This window comes from Theobroma umbraticum, unplaced genomic scaffold (assembly GCF_002168275.2).
Source record: "Theobroma umbraticum cultivar Fairchild unplaced genomic scaffold, ASM216827v3 scaffold_147.0, whole genome shotgun sequence".
Lineage (NCBI taxonomy): Eukaryota > Viridiplantae > Streptophyta > Magnoliopsida > Malvales > Malvaceae > Theobroma > Theobroma umbraticum.
This window is the reverse complement of record NW_018397259.1, coordinates 3988096-4010562: the sequence shown is the minus strand read 5'-3', so window position 1 is coordinate 4010562 and position 22467 is coordinate 3988096. Positions and strand designations below refer to the sequence as shown.

The 22467-nt window shown below is 35.4% G+C and overlaps 2 protein-coding genes and 2 pseudogenes across 3 annotated transcripts; 1 reads left to right on the top strand and 3 right to left on the bottom strand.

Annotated features, from left to right (window-relative positions):
• Window positions 1-6605: 6605 nt before the first annotated feature.
• Window positions 6606-8056, bottom strand: LOC149527257 (adenine phosphoribosyltransferase-like protein, putative (DUF2358)). Its single transcript, XM_089783307.1, has 4 exons — window positions 7848-8056; window positions 7648-7730; window positions 7331-7399; window positions 6606-6715 (listed from the first exon to the last, which is right to left on the bottom strand). The coding sequence occupies exons 1-4, from the start codon at window positions 8054-8056 to the stop codon at window positions 6606-6608; spliced, it is 471 nt and encodes a 156-aa protein (XP_089639433.1).
• A 551-nt stretch (window positions 8057-8607) lies between these two features.
• On the bottom strand, window positions 8608-11814 carry LOC110415581 (protein SIEVE ELEMENT OCCLUSION B-like). Of its 2 annotated transcripts, XM_021427280.1 has the most exons (7): window positions 11608-11814; window positions 11371-11484; window positions 10646-11073; window positions 10422-10537; window positions 10083-10195; window positions 9512-9967; window positions 8608-9387 (listed from the first exon to the last, which is right to left on the bottom strand). In XM_021427280.1, the coding sequence occupies exons 1-7, from the start codon at window positions 11764-11766 to the stop codon at window positions 8791-8793; spliced, it is 1983 nt and encodes a 660-aa protein (XP_021282955.1). In that variant the 5' UTR covers window positions 11767-11814; the 3' UTR covers window positions 8608-8790. The 2 variants fall into 2 exon arrangements, with proteins under 2 accessions (XP_021282955.1, XP_021282956.1); XM_021427281.2 differs by lacking the exon at window positions 11608-11814 and having other exon boundaries at window positions 11295-11403.
• A 2364-nt stretch (window positions 11815-14178) lies between these two features.
• On the top strand, window positions 14179-16051 carry LOC110415346 (UDP-glycosyltransferase 92A1 pseudogene; annotated as a pseudogene).
• Window positions 16052-16378: 327 nt separating this feature from the next.
• On the bottom strand, window positions 16379-18339 carry LOC110415348 (UDP-glycosyltransferase 92A1 pseudogene; annotated as a pseudogene).
• Window positions 18340-22467: the final 4128 nt, after the last annotated feature.

The window sequence follows — 22467 nt, the reverse complement described above, 5'->3', positions numbered from 1 at the left end:
TGTCATGGATTTTCAAGTCCTACTGTTTCTCTGTCTTGTTGGTTTAATTTTGAAACATATGAAAATGGGTAGCCATGATGAGAATGTTTGATTGGATCACAGATTGAGTTCAGTTAGTCAATGGTGAAGATTAAGATTGGATAAGTTTCAATTGAAAGGGCAATTAGTTTTAACTAGGTTGCAGTTCTAGCATATGCTATTGCTTGCATGCCCAGATATTTAGTGTTGGTATTATGACATAGGCTGAGTGATGCTTGCAAGTCACACTTCTCTTTGTTTTCGAAGGAAAAGCATGGTGGGCGGTATTGGTTGCTGACTAGGTGGAGGTAGGGCACTATCTGATTCTTAGAGAAAATGTGGTATTAACTTATGTATATCTTTTAGGATGTTGATAAGCTTGACGTGTGGCAATGGATATGATCGGGTGGAGTTCTGGATGCTTACACTCTTTTTATTGAAAAGAAATAAAAAAGCTCTGTGTTGTGCTGTTGGCTACAAGTTTTGAGGATATTTTCCATAGATTGTTCTGAATCTGGATGCCTTTTTGGTTAAGTTGATGACATTGCAGTGGCACAGAATGAGTAACCTAGTATAACAATGTCCTGTATGATAAATGTATATGCATTTTAGTCAATTATTTTGTATTATCAACTTCCTATACCTTGATTGTTAACAGCTACTATGTAGTTCATACATGTAAGCAGCAACTGCATTGGTTTTGTCTTTAAAGAGACATTTGTTTTGATGGGACACCTTTTGAACATTTTATTCTTTTCAGATGAGTAGCTTCATATGCTTTCTTTATTTGCCAACCTCAACCTGTCGTGCCGATTTTTCACATTCTGGGTTTTCTTATTTGGGTAAACATATATTGATCACTGTTTTACTCAAAACATGTTGCAGTTTTATGGGCAAGATGTTTCTAACAAATGTGACTACAAGGAAAGCTAGTGCCCAACTATGTATACTTTGTGAAGATTTATTTTTGAAGCATGCTAAACTCAAAGAACCTTGATGCTCTGTTGGCAATGGTTTGAACCTTTATCAAATTTGAAATGCAGAATGTGGTGCTTTGAGTCTTGAAATTACGTTGCATCTCCTTGCTGCTTTGTGTGCATTAGTGCGAGAAATACCTGCACAGTTGGATAAGCGGGTTTGGTTGAATGCATACTTTCAAACATTTAAAGACACAAAGCTGTACCCAAACAAACATTTAGAAAATAAAAGGAACAAGAAAATAGGGATGAAATTAGTAGATGGACTTGGTTGTACACAAGCAAATTCCTCTTTGTAACGAATACTGGCATGAAAATCATTTATTAATCTTTTAATGAACAGAAGATTAACACCACTGCAAATAGGGCACAAGGCCACCATCTTTGGAATGCGGAGCAGGCCTTCTGCGCTTTGCTCTTCTTTTTCTTCTTCTGCTTCGGTGGTCGAAGGGCAACTCTGATCGGGCTGCCTTCACATTCTGCTGCGTTTTGGAACCGCACTCAATATAAGCAGATGAACCAATCAGCTTTCTCAGCTCCTCTCCCTGGGCTGCAGAAATGAGCACAGCTCCAGCATGATCAATCAAGAACTGCTTACCGTCCCCAAGATCAAGCTTAGTCCCAACAAGAATTATTATTGGAACACCAGGGGCATAATGTTTCAACTCCGGAATCCACTTCTTTATATTCTTTAATCTAGATATTAGGTATACCATACATTTTGGCTACAGCTAACTTACCATCAATTTTTGTGCAATCAGTGATTGAGTGAAGATAAAATCCAAAGCGGCTCCTTGGACTATTTCAATATTCTCTACATTCCCTATGGTTTATCCAAAGAAGCATGCAAAATCTTTGTGTTTGGAACACCAGTTACACAGTGGAGCTAAAACAGGCATACAGGAAAAAAATTATGAGTGCTAATGGAATAATTAAATTAACACAATTTTATTTGGCAAATGTAGTGAAACAAAAAGAAGCTAATATTGACCCTGAGAACTAAGTGATCGCAAAAATGCGATACCCAGCAAGGAAAGTCTATCCCACATAGACATGAATAAGGCATTTAATTAAGTGAAATCAACATTAATGTGAACTTAAACCAACATTTAACTATATACACAAAACGAAAAGCACATGAAATCTGCTCATAGCTGTAGCATATATACTGCAATACAGACAAACTCAAGAAAAGAGTTATTCTCATAATGGCAAAAACGCAAAGTATTTGTTATGGATTAACAACTAATCAAGTTGCATTAATTAATATCAAGAGTGCCCAAGTTAAATCTGTAAGAACCCTGTCACCTTAACCAAAAATATTAAGCCTGTAATCACTTGGGAGCTATCGTAATGAGTGCAGTACTGCCATGCGGGCAGGTTCTAGGCGGTGCTTAATTTACATCCTCAGTCCCACTGAACTTTCCATCAAAGGATGAGCTTGACTTGGTGAACCAGGGAACTGCAGTTGCCCCTTGGACTTCTGGCGGGAGCTGAAGAAGAAGCGTTGCTTGCCTTTCATGAATGGAAGCCAATAACCCCACGTGGCCAGCAATCAACTTGGGGAGATAATAGCAAACTCTCTTTATCCAAGACCAATCCCCGAAGTTTCTGCATGCCTGCCGCGTAAATTTAGGAAAAAAAAAAATCCCAGATTACTTTCTTTTTTTTTAAAAAAAAAAAAACATGGCGTTGTTCTTAAGCAGTCTTTTGTTCCCTATATAAATAAATACAATCACTACTCTTCTGTAACTCTTATTTCCAGCATCAAGTAAACCAGAAACAGTATCACTCTTTTCATCAAACCTTCACAATGTATTCCCTAGGCGTGGTTTTTGATCCTTCTGATCGAGACATCGTTTCCCACTACCTCCCCATGTTGATTTCTGGTGAATCAATGAGCAGTTTAGGTGATTTGCAGTACGTGATTGGTTTTGCAGACATCTATTCCACCAAACCAAGTGTCTTTTTTGATGATAACAACGGCAATGGTCTCCCCTTCTTGAAAAGCAACCAGCGATTCATCTTCACCCACCGTCAGAGGATTTCCCAGAAGAACGCGAATGGAAAACGGCCAAGAAGGATTCTTGAAAGTCATCACTACGACGAAACGCTAGGAGTTGTTGACAGTGGTGGATATTGGAGGTCTTCAACCGCTGAGAAGCCTATACTTGATGAGCAGCAAAGGGAAATAGGGTTCGTCAGAACCCTTAACTTTTTGGAGTTCAAGGATGAGAAAAAAAGTCGAAAGGATGCCACCAAAACTAGGTGGTTAATGCATGAGTATCGTCTCCCCGGAGACAGGTTCCAAGAATGGGTTATCTGCAAGATCAAAGATACCTCTCGTTCTCCACATGATAAATATTCTGATTCTATTTGGATGAAAAAGTTGTTCGGAAAGTTATTGTTGCCGCATTCAGATAAGAATCATCATCATCAAGATGAATATCAGTCTCAGATTCAGCCATCTACTGTTTTCAATAATGAAAATCTACAAAGTTATGAAGTTGATCAGTTACTAGATGATGATCTTTTTACAGAGGTGGATCAGTTATTGGAAATCGACGACAATCGGATTCAAACTCAGTCATCTACCATTTTTAAGGACGGAAACCTATCAAGTTGTGAAGTTGATCAACTACATGAGAAGAAAATATCAAAAGATGATGACCCTTTTAAGGAAGTGGATCAGCTATTGGAGATCAATGATGATAATCAGATTGCTGATTGCCCTTTCAAGGAGATGGAGCAGTTATTGAGAATGAACGATAATGATCCGATTGCTGACGTAGACGAGGCATTGGCCACGATGAATTTTTATTATTTGTCGGACCTACTCGACTAGATTCAATCGAAATAATTTTGCTTTTGTTTTTTTATTTAGAATTGATTCTTTTTCTTTTCTTCTTTTAAGTTGTAAAGATCTTTTCTCTGAGTTGAAATAAACAGTAATGTTATTACCATAATTTATCAATTATTTTGGATTTATTTCTTAAATTGATTCTACCTGCATGAATATCGAAATTACAACTTTATTCAATGTAGCATGATTTATTAATTTGATGTAGTGTTGCTATCATATTGATTCAACTAACTAATTTCAAGCATGTGATGAAGTAGCAAAACCAAAAGTTCGATTTCGAATCCAATTCTTGAAAGAGCTTGCTTGATTTCGTCAATGAAGGTCCAATTTTCCCGGAGCATGTAGTAATAATATATAATTTGACTGTCACAACAGAAAGGAAAGAGTGGTTCTTTATTACTTCTTAGTGGGAGTTGCCTGTACAATAATTATAAATGGAGATTGCAATTTATACTTTTGTATCTATGAGCATTGATGTGCAATTGAGGGATATTTCTATTGGTTGAGAATTTCATTATAATGAGAATGAAGAAATAGGGGGAAAACTCTTTTAATTTGGAGACTGTATCTCCTTTAACCATTCTTGCCTCATGATTCCATATGAATATTTCTTTGTCCGCCATACAGGTTTATTTTCAACAGTTGTTAAGGATGATTCACGACACTTTACATTGACATGAAAATGCTCTGTTTTATTCATACTGACATGAAAATCACCTATTAATCTTTTAATCAACAGAGGATTACAACTGCATTTACAATTCTGTCTGTACCAGCAATGTATTAGTTGGGAAAATAAAGCCTGACCACCGTTTGAAGTTTGGTGTGTTGCCTCAACTCTGAGGCAGAATGGGTTCCCTGCTAGATGAAGCCACTTGGGAATCCAATCCAAACCATACAGGCAGCTGTAGTCAATTCCTGAGAAAGATTGAGGTTTATTCAATGAGATATAACTTTCTCTCATTTTATTATCTAAAATCATGTGTATCAGAAATTAAGGCAACACAGTCACACTATCCTGTTGACTAAACTCCAATGGTACATTTGTTTCAAGGATATTACAAGTGCATCTTTCCTTAACCAGTCTTAAGGGATTTACAAGGGGGAATTACTTTGGTTTGATGGTATCATAACCAAACTTATTATGCATCCTGAATATACTTTCAAACTCTTTGGTACATTTAAAAAATAAAGAGTGCTTTATTTCGATCAAGATATAAACAAAGTGCTTAAAACACTACACATGGGTAAATATACAAGACCATAAAACTTTGAAGATATTATATTCTTTAATCTAAAAATCATATATACCATACAATTTGGCTTTAGCCAACTGACCATCAATTTTGGTGCAATCAGGACTAAACTTCAATTATATAGTGTCTCCCTTAATATCAGTGAATGAGTGAAGATAAAATCCAATAGGGCCCTTGGCCTATTTCAATCTCTACATTCCCTGTGATTTATCCAAAGAAACATGCAAAATCTTGTCTCCCAATAAAGGGAGAATACTGTCTGGAACACCGATTGCACATCTTAAAAGAACGAAAATGCCTCAAGACAGAAATTCAAGCTCAACAAAGCATAATTTCTCTCATGATAAGAAAACTAGTTACAACTCTTCCCTCAACATAACCCAAACCCCAACCTTATAAAGAGGAAAACAAGAAAATAGAAAGAAAAGAAAAGGAACAAGAAAATAGGGATCCAGACAAATAATCAAGGGAAATTAGTTGATGGACCTAGTTGTACCCAAGCAAATTCCTCTTTGTAACCAATACCTTCACAAGAGGCTTCACATGTGTACACCACGATAGTTGCCCAGTCAAGAGAATGATCTTCATCCTTTACACCAAAGTAATAAAGCAACTGAGGCAAGATCTGAAAAACAAAATTAATGAATAACATCAACAAACAGTTGCAGTAGAACACAGAATAGAGATTTTGTTTTTAGTTGCAAAGTTGAGATTTCAGGGAGGAATGAAATACAATATGAAATTAAATGTGTAAAAAGAAACCTTCCGCGGACTGATTGTTGAGGATCATTAATTCTTTACGTTTTCTCTCCCTTTTAAAACCTGATGATAGATGGTTGGGCTTCTATGAGAAGAAAAGGTTGCTAAGGCATTATTCTAAGATAGACCAAATAAATATTGCTAAGATAGGCACTTCCGTAGCTAGAACTAATATGCTAAATCCTTTCTTCTTAATTTTAGGAGAAAGAAAACTGTATATTATTCTCCTAAAATGTTAGTTCACCTACCACGTTGGCCCAGTACCAAGACAGGGAAGCTTCCTCTATTAGTGAGGAAGTACCAAGGTAAACACACCTAGACAAATCTAGGAAATAGTTGAAATAGTAATACGGTTGAGTTGGTAAGTATTTGCAGAAGATATTCTGTTCCTGAGATGCTGTACTAATATAATTTTAGGGGTAAAATGCATTTACATCTAAAAAAGGGTTCTACAACCACCTATTGAAGACATTCAATATAGACTCATAAAATCACACAATTCTTTTATCCAGTCAATTATTTATGTCCTGTAAATATCACATCACACTATCTTTTAATACGAAATTATGACTAGACCACATATATGTTAACCACAAAATTTTGGAACACTATCTCAAATGAAGCAACTTGCTTTAACACGAACTGAATATAAATAATCTTTTATGAAAAGAATTATATATATTCACTTATAGAAGTTTACGGCCACATTTAGCTAATCTGCATTCAGTCTGGTCAATTTGAATCATAGAGAATGACTACCTTCTCAATCTTTCGTAATCCAATTGAAGGCTTGTCAAAGAAAGGAACAAGCATTTTCAAGTTGCGAGAATACAACTCCTTGCCTGGATTACCAAAGACCATAAATGTTAGTTGATCTCCCTCCTTTAAAAGATAGTGAAACCTATTTGTCATGGCAATTGAAGCATGAAATATCAGCATGTAAGCATCATGCATGCATATGAGAGTGAGATGCCAGGTAGCATTATCTAAGTTTATTACTTAACCTACGGCCTGAAAATTTAACCTCAAGAGAGGTTAATTTTATTTTTTGACTGGTTTTCTTACACTTCATACAAAAAAACTAAAAGACGTTAATAAAGCATAAAGAAAATAGAAACAGAAAAAGTAGATTAAATCCAGTGAGACTACAGGAATGAAATCCTCTCTAAAGACCAAAAGGGAAGGTAATAACATCCACCATGATGAGATGGTAGTTAGAAGTGGTTGAATATGGTATGATTGAGATTAGTAATGACAAACCAAACAAAAAAAAAATGAGGGAGAAAAATGAAAAGGAGTTGAGTACCACAAAGACAATGTAAGTAAAAAGTAAGGTCATAATGAAAAGGAGTTGAATACCACAAAGACAATGTAAGTACACCATATAGATGCGCAACATATAAAGGAGTAGAAACAGTGGTGAAAATGCTAATTGTAATCAGTCTGATTAGTCTAACCTCGAAATCTAATAGTTGGATCCTCAAGGATACAATCTTCAGCATAAACTGCAGAAGTAAAATTCCCTACTTCTAGAGGGGAGAAACGGGAAAAATCAGCAAGTATAAAAAACATACATGTTGAAGCAGATAGTATAAGTTTAGCATATTAATTTAAGCAGCTACTCCAGGAAACTTAACAAAGACTGCAATCTTATTAGTTTGAGTTAAGTAACAGACCATCTCTAATAAACGATTAACATACATGAATTGGGTTGACTCAAGCTCTCATTGGTCGTTAATTAAACCATTTCTAATTGCAATTAACATAGAATTACAATTAAAATAAGCAAATTGAACTTCATCAACATCAGAAACTGAAATTCCATCTCTCTCCCTAGTGTATGGTCCATCATCAACTCTTCAAGATGTTAAGATAAACAAACAAAATTAGCAGATCATTCTAATTTTTGCTTTTCCTTTTCTTTTCCAGCATTTTCTCGGGAACCAAACGGAAAAAGAAACTAAAGTCCGTTACCTGTCTTTGGTGGAAGAAGAAAAGAGTCTTAGCAACTCTATAACACCGCTCACTGCCAATCTTAAAATCAGAGGAGTTTTGGTTTTATTTTCATTTTTCGGAGCAACTGAGCAACACCGTGCACTGTGGGCTCTTTGTAAATTTAACGGTGATTGAGTGGTCGTCCGGTTGATGTGTGGAATCAGATTTGGATAATAAATTCCCGCCATTTCTAACTGAACCTTCCCCTCGCTCTCTTTATCTGTTTTTTTTTAAACCCATGTCAGGAATGTGAAATGACAATAATAACCTTAACTTGGAGAGGACCTTACCTTACGGAATTGAATTATCTTTCAATATATGGAAGTTTGATGTCTTATTTAAAAAGTGATTGTGGAAAAAAAAAAAAATTTTTAAATAAATTTTTATTTTTTTATTATATTAAATTAAATTTTTATATTTTTATCTTAAATAAAATAAATTATTATAATTAATAGTGGAATAATTATTATTAATTTCCATGATCTTGGGAACTAACTTTTTCTCTTATTTTTGTTGTCTGAAGTATCATTTTACTATACTACTTTATATAAGTTGGACAATTATAGGTGTTGTGTCAAATTAAAGCAAATCACGAAAAAAAAAGAACAAGTAGAGTACTAGATTCTAGATATTTTTTAATATGATCAATTATATCAATATGAATTAATTAATTAGGATGAAGTGGAAGGTTGTGAAGAATTGGACAAACATACTTATTATTTGATCAATCTTAGGGCACACTTCAAGCAGTCCCCACTCTTTACCAGCCAGATGTGCTGATAAGTGGTGAGGATTTTATTATAATTATAATTATTACAGAAGCTAGCAAATACAGTTATTAGAAACAAACACCAAGGGTAATCCTTATTTCTTCATCATCTTTATCAGTACTAGGTCCTTCCCAAACTTGTAATATGCTTGCTTACATGGCGCGGCAGCGATACGTGTAATGCATCTCCATTTCACGGCCACACTGATCACAGCACATCTTCCCTGGGACTTCCGAGCTGATGAAAGGCAGTTTAAGGACGCAGCTATGTGGGATGTCTTGTTCTTCCATGTAATATGCGAGTCCTTCAAGGAAACCATGCCTTCTAGCATAGGTTTCCAAATCACCGTGTTTCGATATGATAGCTCGAGCTGTTTCTCCGTCCATTCTGACTATCACATTGGGTCCCTTACAGAATAAAGCCCATCCCCCATCACCGCCATCGTAGGCAAGAATTTTCATCACCTCCTGCATGAAGGGATCATCTTTAGTCAAGGTCTTGCCCTGTCTCATTTTTGTGTAGAGGTACAACATGCTCTGCAGTCGAGCCCAAAAGTGCCTCTCCGATTTGATAACGCGCAAGTTGTGAATCACCTTTTCTGTCCAATCCTTGTCGTTGTTCTTGCCCACGTAAACCATTTCTACGGACTCTCCAATCCTTGCAAGAACAAATTTCAATCCGGTAGTGAACTCCCGGATCCAGTCAATACTTCCGCCACCATACAAGCATATGAGTTTCCCTTCAACAATCTGATACAGTGCATGGAGTTGCGATCAAGAATCAAACACAATTAGAACTAATAGGACATATCGAAGCAGAAAAAGCTTATAGGACTATGTTATATATGCAAGGAACTGAGGGTGGATCATTTACCCATTGTCGTAACTCTGGATCAATCAGATCATCAACAAGGAAGTCAAGTCTCCAATCGTATCTTTTACGCCAGAGATCTTTCACTTTCTCAGCAGTGAAAGGAACAGCCTCATTCCCCCACGTCCACAACATAGGGAGTGCACTTTGGCATGCCACCTTACCTTCTGGAGTCAAGAACACCGCGAATGGATTCTTAATAAAATGCCAAACCTCCTTGATGTATTTAATGACCGCTGGGTCAAGAATGGCGGGCATATCAGTATACCATTTCATGGATGATTTCAACTCCACAAACTTCTTCTTATCGTACAGCCCGTACACAACTGGGAGCCAGACCACCTCATAGCCCTCTCCCTTCAGGTACAACTCATTAAGAACTGTAATCTCTTGGAGGGAGATGTCAAGGTCTGATATGAGGAATAGCACATGCTTGCTTCTCAGTTTTTCAATATCAACCTGTTTGTATCCAGCAGAAATTTACTACTGTTATACATCCAATTTGAAACAAGACTAGAAAAATTGCAATGCACTCGGAAAGAGATCCCGGTGTTAATGGAGGACAAAAGCCAACCTTCTCCATGTTGCCGTGGGAAAGGAATCTGTTGAGAATTTCCACGATGTCTGCTCCTTCAGGTCTTTGCATAAGTTTCACCAGGCTCTGATAAGCATCTTCCATCTCCTTACCTGCATCACGTTGTGATATTTTTTTGTAGTAAAAAGAGTTTTTTTGTAATTAATACTTGTTGTATTTCCCATAAAAATGATCTTATTTGCGTACCTAGAATTATTTTGAAAAGTCAAAATTCGATTTAAAATTTCTTAAATTGTGCTATAATTAAAATTAAAAATAGTGTATAAGACGGAAGGAGCAGTAAATATATCTAAATATATATAAAAGACGAGGACTCACCAATATACTCTTTGCAACGCTTGAAATGATACATAAGGAGATCATGTATCTGGCTGACTTCAGTTTCCAAGCGAATTGCCAATGTTTTCCCTGTCTCCATGCTTAATGAAGTGCTCCTGAAATCAAAAGTAATTAAAAGATTGGCTAACTAGCCAACGGCCATTGATTTGTAAAATCTTATTATTGCATGCATTAAGAAATGTAGCTGTTGATATATAGCTTACTTATTTCTTCGGCCTATAAGGCTTGCAATTTGTACAACACTGTGAATTGTCCAATATGCAGCCCGAATGATTTCCAACTTGGCTTCTGAGATTGGCGACGTGTCTTTTGAAAAATACCAAGGGTGTACCTTCATCATGAACTTAGCATTGCAGCTTGCTAAGTTCCTAATGGCCTGGATGAGTTTACCAACCTCAGATCCCAGTAGGTCAAAACGGTCGATTTCCGGAACTTGCCTGAGGAAAGCCACAGAAGTCGCTAGAGAATTTGTATTGCCACGCTGAAGAAGCAGCCAGGACTCCCCAAGATTCATAGTAAAAGCAGCCAAGGCTAGCACCACTTTCGTGTTCCATGAATAGGTTTTAAGCATTTCCAGCAGTTTCATTGTCGTTGCATCTGTATTTTCTCCTTCTGAGCAATTGCAAGACAACTACAAAATAGACCAACACAAAGTTATATCATCACAGATCACCATGGTGAATTGCACTCTAATTAATTTACTTGTTATATAAAATTTTTAAAGTTTTCATCGAAATATTGGATAAAATTTATCATTTGTACGAAAATTTGACTAAATGTCATGTGTTCGGTTCTCTTTGTATTTTGCTGATATATATTCTAACATGAGTGAGGCAATGTAGTCCCAATTACCTCTATCATGACTGCAAGAGCAATCAACAATCAAAAGAGTTAAAACGTTAACAGCGGGCAGGCAACAAACACAAACCTCGCCAGAGACATTACGAATATCAGCCAACATTGATTCGAGCATGCTATGATCAAATGCAGGCGGCAGGCTGGTTCTGCTCTTGGAGGTAACCCTGCGTCCACGTGCAGTACCCTACAGCAATTCGAAAAAGGTTATCAAGAATTCTAAGTGCCAACAACCATTTTAAACATTTGTTTGATCAACTAAAGTATACCTAACATTAAATCCAAAGTAAGAATAGCAACTAAAACGTACTTTGATATCTCCTTCAACGTCATCCAAAATTTTCGTCATAGAGAGGAGAATGGGCTGGACGTCAACGGCCTGCTGGTCGTCATTGGCATCAGTTGCACGAATTTTATCCAACAGTTGGTCCGATGTCTTTGAGGACAGGAGTGCAGACAGTGTTTCCATACTTGGAATAATGTGGTAATCAAGGAGCAATTTAGTGTATAATGCAAATGGCACTTAAATTTGCTTGCTTTTGTCTGGCGCTGCGGTGCCACTTATATACACCACTAAAAGTTTACAAAACTATAAGAAACAGGCAGGCATCTTTAGAACAGGCATATCTTATCCAATTACTTTTGCCAAATCTCCCACATGAATTTATTTTAATTAAAATAAATTTGCTAACCATTTTGAAGGACAAATCATACATTACGTAAGGCATAATGACACCATTATGATGAAGTCATATGATACTAAAAGTGTCATTGAATGGGTTGCCCAGGACTCAAGTTTTCATGGATTCAAAAGATGTCATTTGACAATTGAAGCATATGCATTGAAGACTTAGGGTTTATCCAATTAAAATTTTCAAGTATGAGTCATCAAATTCGAGATAAGATTGAGGAGAATAAATTTTTATGAAACTTTCCACACCTAATAGCATAAATAAGGGTTTGTAAAGTCGGTTTACGCACACAAGTCTTAAGAGAGAAGTCTTTGAAGGATAAGCCTCCAAAGTTCCCGAAGACAAGGCTTTAAAGTTCCAAGAGAAGGCCAACAGAGAGGACCCTGAAGAAGCAAGGCTTCAAAATTCCATGACAGGTGATCCAATAGAGAGGACTCTGCAGGATCAAGGTTTGAATTTAGTTCCACGACAAGTCCAATGAAGAAGACTCTAAAAGAATCAACTACAAAGAATTAAAAAGGCTTCCGAAAATCCAAGACATTATCCAATAGAAAGAAACACTATGGAAAAATCAAGTTTTCCAAAATTCCAAGACAAGTGCACCAAGGCTTCAAAGTTCCAGGACAAGTCTGAGAAACAAGACAAATCTCATGAGAGGAGAGAATATCATAAAGCAAACCGCTAAAGAAAGATTATGAAGAATTAGAGATATCGAAGGATTGAATGCTATTTTTTTAATGAATAATGCATTATCATTTAATTTTAATGTTGAAGTATATTTTAAAATATTAATATAATAATAATAACTTAAAATATTTTTATAATTAAATATTATGTAAATGGGTGAGAGTGGCCTTGGACTAGGCTTTAAAAATTGTAGTTTTGATGGGCTCGTTTGAAGCCTAGCCCCTCAAAATTCCAAGAACTTTAGAACAGAGAAGATCTCAACTCTCGAGCCTTCAAAATTCCAAAGTCAGCAGGAACAACAACTCATCCGCTTAAACAGACCATGTCCCTCCTCGAAAGGAACTTGAGGGCATATTCAACACAACCACACTTGACAGCTCTGTGCAGTTCATACCTCTTTCGCCATAATAACTTACAAAACACATATATTAATCTACGAGCTTACAGGACATAGGCAGATAATAGATTCCTACAAGTAGAACTGGAGTGGGGCATTACCTTTCTCCCCCATTGCCGACAACCCAAAAATATTTTATCAGGTCCCATGAGATGGGTATAATTTGGAAGAGTGCTGATCACGCACGTAAGAGCTGACGCCTTCACATAAATAATTTCCAGTCCGGTTTTTGAAGCCTTAATGATTACAGCCTTTAGTGCTTTTTGTCTTTAGCGGGAAATAAATATAGATTCCTCCCAAAGTAGAAAGAAATGAAAAGCACGTGCTTTTTACAAGTGATAATACTCCTACCCACTTTTTATAGTGCGTTGGGTCGCTTGGCTTTTATATAAAAAAGACAAAAAGCATAAATGAGACACGTAGAATACATGCCATGGGCTATAGCCACCTAAATGTATTAATGGTGAAGGTGGGTTGGATCAACCCTAGAAGATTAATTAAGTCAGAATTATTAGCTGTAATCGTGCCAAAAAGTAATTCAATAGAATTCTATATTTTTTTTTTTTCAAAAACAGATTGTGTAAAGTGTTTGGATGTGTTCAAATTCTTCATATTCAAATTATTTTGAATTCGGAGAAATTTGAAATGTTTTGAGTTTCATATAAAATAATTTCGTAGAATAAGATTAGTAATATCAGTAATTTGATGAATATCTTACATTGATATTATGTATTATTTCAGTAATTTTTAAATATAAAATTTGATAAAAGAATAGCGAAAATTAAAATTGACAAATACCTATACAAGAATATTTACATTCTAACTAGTACCCGAAATTTTATATTTTGAGCTTTCCAAATTTGATTAAATTATTATTTATCTTTGAAGCCTTCTTTGTCTTTTATTACCAATTTAATATATGTTTGATTAAAAACTAAAATTAGAGGTTTAACCCATAAAATGAGTTATTGGATTAATAATTGTGAGGAGAAAGCAGCTTAAAAATGATCTAATTAATAGGCATAATTTTAATACTTAAGGAATTACTTTTGATTTAATTAATTAGAGAATAAACTGAAACAGAAAGTTATCAAAAAGGGCCATGGAGTTAGCTAAAACAATTCACTATATAATTTCATCACCATATGGAACTAATTAGAAACCAAACCTTCATTTCTACGGTTCCGGACATTGAAATTCCCACAAGTAAACATGGGCGGTTCTACCGAGCATATAGTAATGCTTCCTTTAATGGCTCATGGCCATCTTATTCCTTTTCTTGCGTTAGCAAGAGAAATTCACCAGCGAAAAGGCTTCACCATCACCATCGTCAGCACTCCTCTCAATATCAAATATCTTCGCTCAACTATTTGCAAAGACTCTAGCTCAACAACTGATCTTCAATCAGCCATCCATCTAGCTGAGCTTCCTTTCTGCTGCTCTGGCTTACCCCCCAACTCTGATAACACCGAGAACTTGCATGTGGATCAAATCGGTACACTCCTCCGCTCGACGATTAGCCTTGAAACCCCATTCCACCGCTTATTATTGGATATCATTGAGAGAGATGGGAAGCCTCCTATGTGTGTAATATCAGACTTTTTCATGGGGTGGGCGGTGGATGTTGCAAAGGCTGTAGGCACTTCTAATGTTACATTTACACCTCTTGGTGCTTATGGCACCCTGGCTTATTCGTCTTCATGGTTAAATGTCCCACATGGCATCATAGATTCGGAAGAATTCCATTTGCCTGGCTTTCCTGATACATTTCGTTTTCCTGTATCAATCCTGACTCCAAATCTACGGATGGCTGATGGCAATGATTCATGGTCAAGGATTATTCAACCGCAGATTTTGAGTACTTTCCAGTCTTTGGGGTACTTGTGTCACACAGTTGAAGAACTTGAGCCTCTTGCGTTAGCATGGCTGAGAAAATACACAAATCTTCCTGTTTGGCCAGTTGGTCCCCTTCTACCCCAAACCGTGCTGAATAATTCATCTCCTTCAGGTTCTTTCATTTCCAAACAACGCACGGGAAAAGAGTCTGGAATATCTCTCGAGAGATGTCTCGAGTGGCTTGATTCGCATCGTCCTGCTTCAGTTCTTTACATATCATTTGGCTCACAAAACGCTATCAGTCAGTCTCAAATGATGAACTTAGCCACCGGTTTGGAGAACAGCAAAACCCCTTTCATTTGGGTAATAAGGCCTCCACGAGGTTTTGACTTGAGAGGTGAATTTAAAACAGAGTGGTTACCGGAAAATTTTGAAGACCGGATGAGAGAGAGTAAGCAAGGGTTGCTGGTGAAGAACTGGGCTCCCCAATTAGAGATTTTGATGCATAAGTCTACTGGAGCATTCCTGAGCCATTGTGGATGGAACTCGGTGCTGGAGAGCCTGAGTTTAGGTGTTCCAATCATAGGATGGCCTTTGGAAGCAGAGCAAATATTCAATTGCAAGATGCTGGTGGAGGAAATGGGTGTTTGTGTAGAGTTGACAAGAGGAGCTCAAAGTACTATTGAAGGGGGAAAGGTGGAAAAAGTTACACAAATGGTAATGGACAAGGAAGGAAAAGGAGGGGAGATGAAAAGGAAGGCTGTGGAGACAGGGAAGAAAATAAGGGCAGCAAAGAGACAGGAAGGGGAGGAGAAGGGATCTTCCATTAAAGCTTTGGATGATTTTGTTGCTGCTATTATTGCAATGAGACAGCGGCCATGTGTTGGTTCCATGAGCAATGAATAAAGTTATTGTATTTGTCGTCGAGATAATCAAAAGAATTCAACTATTGCTTCTCGATCATATGCCCAATAATAGTGATCATAAGTATTATAAATCTATAATTTAGAGAACCAACACTTTTCCGGTACTTCACCTACTAATGATTGTTAATTTCTAGATCAAAGTATAAAATTCCAAATCCCTCTCATGGTTGATCTTGTTTAATTAGTATAAATAGAAAGCCTCTCACTTACGTAACTGCACTGTGAAATACATATCTGTTCGTTTGGGTTTAACCTTGAAGATTAAAGATTAGAGACAAGGATTCTTTGGTTATTAACTAAATAATATATTTCTGTGATATAGTTAATAATTTAGTTAGGGTGCTCACATATAAGATCGATTAAGGGTTCCTCTTCCTCCCTTAATCTTTCCTTGGTGTATGTCTTGAATTAATGGGTTTTGCCCAGGAGAGGGTGAAGCCAAGTAGGCCAACTGCCCTTGGACACATCCTGGGTTTTAATGGGTCTCATCCAGCAGCTTGGACCAAGTCAACCAATCTCTTTTCATCTCTAAATTTGCTTCTGTATATTCCTTGTCATAACTATACCTAAAAGGGGTGATATTATCTTATATAGCAGAGGAACAATCTGATTACTCACAAATAGCATAGAAGCAATAAATAGTAAATTCATTAGTATTTACCACAACCATACAATTCGACAATGATAAACTATTATGGGTTTAACCAACAATTAAGCTGCCCAAAGCAGTTTATGTTTTTGATCAAAAAGTATAGAAAATAAACCTAGTGTCAGAGAATCAGTGAAGTTCCTTGCGAATGATTTGCTGCTAAACTAATAGCTGCACAAATACGACAACCATGTTCAATGTTGACCCTATAATTAAAAAAATACTCTTTAACTTTCATTACTCACTGAATCTCTTTGTGAGAACGGCGGAAATGAAATCATCCAATGCTGTAATGGAAGATCCCTTTCGTTCTCCTTCCTCTGTAACCGCTGCTCTTATTTTCTCAGCAATCTCTGCAGCCTTCTTTTTCATCTCCCCACCTTTTCCTTTCTTGTTCATTATCGTTTCTATCACTTTTTTCGCCTCCTTCGCTTCAATCGTGCTATCAGGCCCTCTTGTCAACTCCACGGAGACACCCATTTCTTCAACCAACATCTTCGAATTGAAAGCTTGCTCTCCTGCCAATGGCCATCCTATAATTGGCAATCCTTGGCTCAAGCTCTCAAGCACTGAGTTTCACCCACAATGGCTGAGAAATGCTCCAGTAGATTTATGTAACAAAATCTCCACTTGAGGAGCCCATTTTTTCACCAGCAACCCTTGTTTGCTCTCGCTTATACGCTCTTCAAATCCCTCTGGCAACCATTCTGCTTTAAATTCACCTTTCATGTCAAAACCGAATGGAGGTCTTATGACCCAAATGAATGGATTCCTGCTCTCTTCCAAACCCTTGGCTAATTCCATCATTTGTGAAGGACTAATAGTGTTTTGTGAACCAAAAGATACATACAGAACCGAATCAGGACAATGCAAATCAAGCCACTCGATACATCTTTCAGGGGATATTCCAGGTTGCTTTCCAGCACGATGTTTGGACATGCTAGAACCTGAATAGGGTGACTTCTTCAGCATCACTGGAGGCAACAGAGGACCAATTGCCCAAATAGGAAGTTTTATGTAATTTCTGAGCCATTCTAGTGCGAGAGGCTCAACTTCTTCAGTAGTGTGACACAAGTACCCAAAAGACTGAAAAGTTTGTGAAATCTGTGGCTGTAAAAACCTGGACCATGGATCAGAACCGTCAGCCATTCTAACAAATTTATGGAATTGTGAGATATGAAAACGGCACCTATCAGGTAACCCCGGAATGGTAAATTCTTCGGAATCTGCTTTCAGGTGTGGAAGATTCAACCACAAAGAGAAATAAGCCAAACCGCCATACGCTCCGGTAGTAGTAAATGTAACGTTTATAGTGCCTACACTCTTGGCAGCCTCTACAGCCCATCCCATGAAAATATCCGATATTGTACAAAGAGGAGGCCTGCCTTCTTTCTCTTTGATATCCGATAACAAGCGGTGAAATGGGGCTTGAAGGCTCATCGTTAAGCTGAAAAGCTCTTCCATTCGATCCAATGGCAAATTCTCAGCGTTCTGATCAGGGATCGGCGGCTTGCTTTGGTCGACAACGCTACCAAACGGGATGAGCTAGGCAAGATGGATCCCAGAGCACTCGGTTGCGGGGTTGAATCTTTGTAAATGGTGGATCGAAGATATTGGATATTGAGAGGGGTACTAGCAATGGTGATGTTGAAGCCGGTTCGCTGGTGAATTATTCTTGCCAACGCTAGAAATGGTATAAGATGACCCTGAGCCATCATAGGAAGCATTACGATGTGCTCGCTTGAGCTACCCAGCGATCTATCTGACATATTTGTTTCTAGAAATTTTCACAGGGCAAGAATCGGTGTCTCTTTGATCTATTTATTGGTAGTATTGTGGGGAATTGAAACCTGAGTTTAATCCTAGCTAGGTATTTTGCACCGTCGCTATTGTCCAGGTTAATCCTTGTACACTTGGAACTTGGCTAACGTGGAATCTCAAGGTCCACTAAATCCAACAGGTCAATGTTCGGCTTCGACTTGACATTTGTGAATCAAGATTGACAATGGCAAGGTAAACAAAGGGAATCAACGATGGCAGGCTAGATATGGAATCACGTCTCTCAACATAACAGTTGATTTAAACTTGACATCTTCTTCTCTTTCAAATTATTACTCTCTTCTCCTTCTATCACATATAGATTAAGCTTATAGCTCTTTCTGTGTAGTGCAATGATGCTCAATTGCTCATGATGATCATGAGTTGTTGTCTCGAATGAGAAGCGTATGGATAGCCTTTGAAGTCAAGATTAAATCCAACTAAAGGAACTAAGCTTGCAGTTATTCTTTGTCTTGGCAATGACGGTAAAGTTTGTCTTGCCAAGTATATTTAATTAATTCCTTTCCCTTTCAGCTCATTTTCTGTGTGAGACATGCATTGATGTAAGCTTGGACCATCCGGGGAGGAATATTTGTTAAGAATTTTTGAGGATTGGAATAACCTGGTATGGTACCATTATTCTTATCCAACAAAACAACTAGCCCAGGGATATTGGCGCAATTTTTGGGTCATCTGATAGCAATTGGCCATATAAAACAAAATAATCAATAAAGAAAATAAGTGTAATATTGGAACACATATTTATATTGTTCGAACCAGCAAAAGTAATCGAAGAAGCTGTTGGTTAAAGACTTAATAAGGATGACATAGCATACAGCAAAAGTAGTTTGGAAACAGAGCACCCCATATAGAATCAGAACAGGGAGGTAGTAACTAGTACCCTTAAAGAAACAAGATGAGACACAGCACCATACAGCAACATAACACTTAACTACAAATAACAGAAGCAGCAAAGAAAAACACCCCATCGCAATACCATGCAGGTGACAGCAAGCCACAGATGCTAAAAACAAAGCCGTACCTCATCGAGTGAATAGATCAGATTGGGAGTTTTTCACAAACGGTGATGTATTCTGCTCAACGATATGACAGCATCCAGCAGGAGTCTAACTTACCACCATGCCTAGAACATCCCCCATCGGTCCATCCCAAGCGGTTAATAACAGAAGCAGTAAATGCTATAAGATTGGAAGCTAATTCAAATAATTAAACAAAACTTTATACTGCTCTAATACAAAATTCCACTTGTTAAAAACTAAAGGCTTGATTTGAAGTTTAAGGTCCAAGTTGTCGCACTTCAAACTTGTAGCAAGGTGTATGGGCCTGGTACATGGGCTGCATTGGCCATTGAATTTGACTCAATCACCTATCTAAAATTGCTAGAAAAGGGTGTTCTATACTATTTATACAAGAAATTATTAAATCAAAATTGGGTTTTCAAGTATGAGCAGATGATTCACTGAGTTGGTGAATTCGTCTTACTTGAGTTCAAATCTTATAAGTGGTTTCTTGTTAACACTAATCTCGAGTACACATCTTTTTAGCCTTTAGGGTACAACAGATTTTGTGCTCTCCCTCCCACACCCCAAAAAAAAAATGTCTTGTAAAACCTTAGATCCAAGAACTTAGATATCAATAGCTTAATTTCTTCTTTGGAGAGACTTAAACAAGAAAATATTTTATTTTTTCTCTCTTTTTTTAGAACTTATGTTTTTTTTTTTAAAAAATAAAACCTTAACCATATGACTCTTAAAATATATAACATGATTATTAAATTCAATAAAAATCAATTAAAAAAATCAAGCAAACTAATATATAACGAAGAAATTTTATATTATTATTTGAGTAAATTCTAATTTTAACTTTTATATTAATTACAAAGATAATTTGATGCTCAAATGTAATATATACATTTGGAAGGAAGGATTCAAATTTAAGTCTTTATACGAGATGCACCTAATATTCAATCAAATGCCCAAATGCTTGGAAATATATTATAATAATTACAATCAGACTTGTTTCAGTGGCATTATGGCAATGATCAGGCCATGGAATATGAGGGCCCAAGTGTTTTAAGTCTCACAATATATCTGGGTTTGGTCTTGTGTTGGATTTTTTCTAGCTATATGCTATTTGTTGGTTGATTTATGGTGGTGTTTGGTACATTACAATGCAATGTGATTACAGATAATGTGATTGCAAGTAATGTGATTAATAGCAATGTGATTACAGGGAAAATAACATTACAGTGTTTGATATGTAAGTAAATATAATGATTAAAATGCAGGGAAGATAACATTCACGGTGTTGGTTTACAAGTACTTTAGTGGGAATGTAATGTTAATTGTCAAAATTATCCTAATTATTAAAATATAAGTTTAATATATTTATATTTTTTTATTATTAATTTTTATATAATATCATTTCTTAAATATATTTTTAATGTCATATATTTTATTTTTATTTATTATTATAATATTTTATATTTTATTTTTAATATATTTATATTTATATTATTAATTTTTATATAATATCATTTCTTAAATATATTTTTAATATCATATATTTTATTTTTATTTATTATTATAATATTTATATTTTATTTTTTAATATATTTATATTTTATATTATTAATTTTTATATAATATCATATTTTAAATATATTTTTAATGTCAATATATTTTATTTTTATTTATTATTATAATTTTTATATTTTATTTTCATTTCTTTAATAATTTTTTATATTTATATTTTTATTTTAATTTGTTTTTATCTATATTATATAAATATTATTTTTTATATTTTATTTTATTTTAATTTTTATTTCTATATTATATATTTTATTTAATTATAATATTATAAAATATTTTTAATAAGATAATAAAGTTGAAGGGTAAAATTGTCTTTAAGAACATTGAGAGATGCAATGTAATGTGATTGCATTGGTTTTGGACTGCAATCACATTACATCCATTGGCTGGCAATGTGATTGGCGATTGGGCAATCTACATTGCAGTGATCTGTTACAAAACAAACACTGCAATATAATTTAATAAGTCACATTACAAGGAATGTGGCTTACATCCCTGATACCAAACGGACCCTATATGTTTTGTTGAATTTTTTTTGGATATATTTGATTGAGATGGTAATTTTTATTTGTAAAAATAATTTTATTAAAAAATATCTTATTTTGGGAATGAAAATATTAGAATATATTTTTTGGGTACATGTGATATTAAATTTCATAAATTTGATTATGTCTATCCCATTTTTTGAACTTAAGATTTTGAAGATAAAAATTTTTACGTTCCATAGCTAAGATTCAATTTTAAATTTTCCATTCTCTTCTTGTCCATGTGATGCAAAAATAATCATTTACATCTACACAAACTCTAGTTTGCTTGGAACATGTCAACAGTTTTATCACCATCACTGTCCTTTAAAACATTTTTGAAAAGCTTTTGTTGTAACAATTTCTAGAATTATATGTCCTTGACACACCTTAAGCATACACTAGACGTAAGAAAAAAATTGTGTATAAATTTGGATTAAACAATAAAAAAAATTCACAAATGTAACATGCAAGTCGAAATAAAAAGTATATAGTTAGAGCGGAGTTAGAATATTTTTAAAAAAGGGTCAAATAAAGATAGATACTAAACAGTTAAACAGAATTTTATATATAATTTAATTATCACTTTTTTAAAAAATTAAATAAAATTTATAAAATATTGGATATACAAAAAAAATACACATTAACAACAATAATGATATCATATATATATATATATATATATGATTGAATGGAAATAGGAAAGGAGTCTTTCTTACTCTTTGCATGTAAGAGTGGAAGAAAAACAATTTTTCAAACTCAAATGAATTGTCTTTTTACTTTGTATGTTTTAACTCTCCTCTTATTTTCTATTTGTCTCTTAAATTGCTAATTAACATATTAGGTTATTAGGTTGACTATTGAGAAAAAATTTGTTATGATAAACTATTAAGTTTGACTGTTAAGATATAATATGTTATGATAGGTTTAGATTATATTAAAACTTAATGAGTTTGAATTACTAGACTCACTTTTATATATTTTTAAAAATTTTATAGGCTTAACATATTAATTTAAAATTTATTTGCT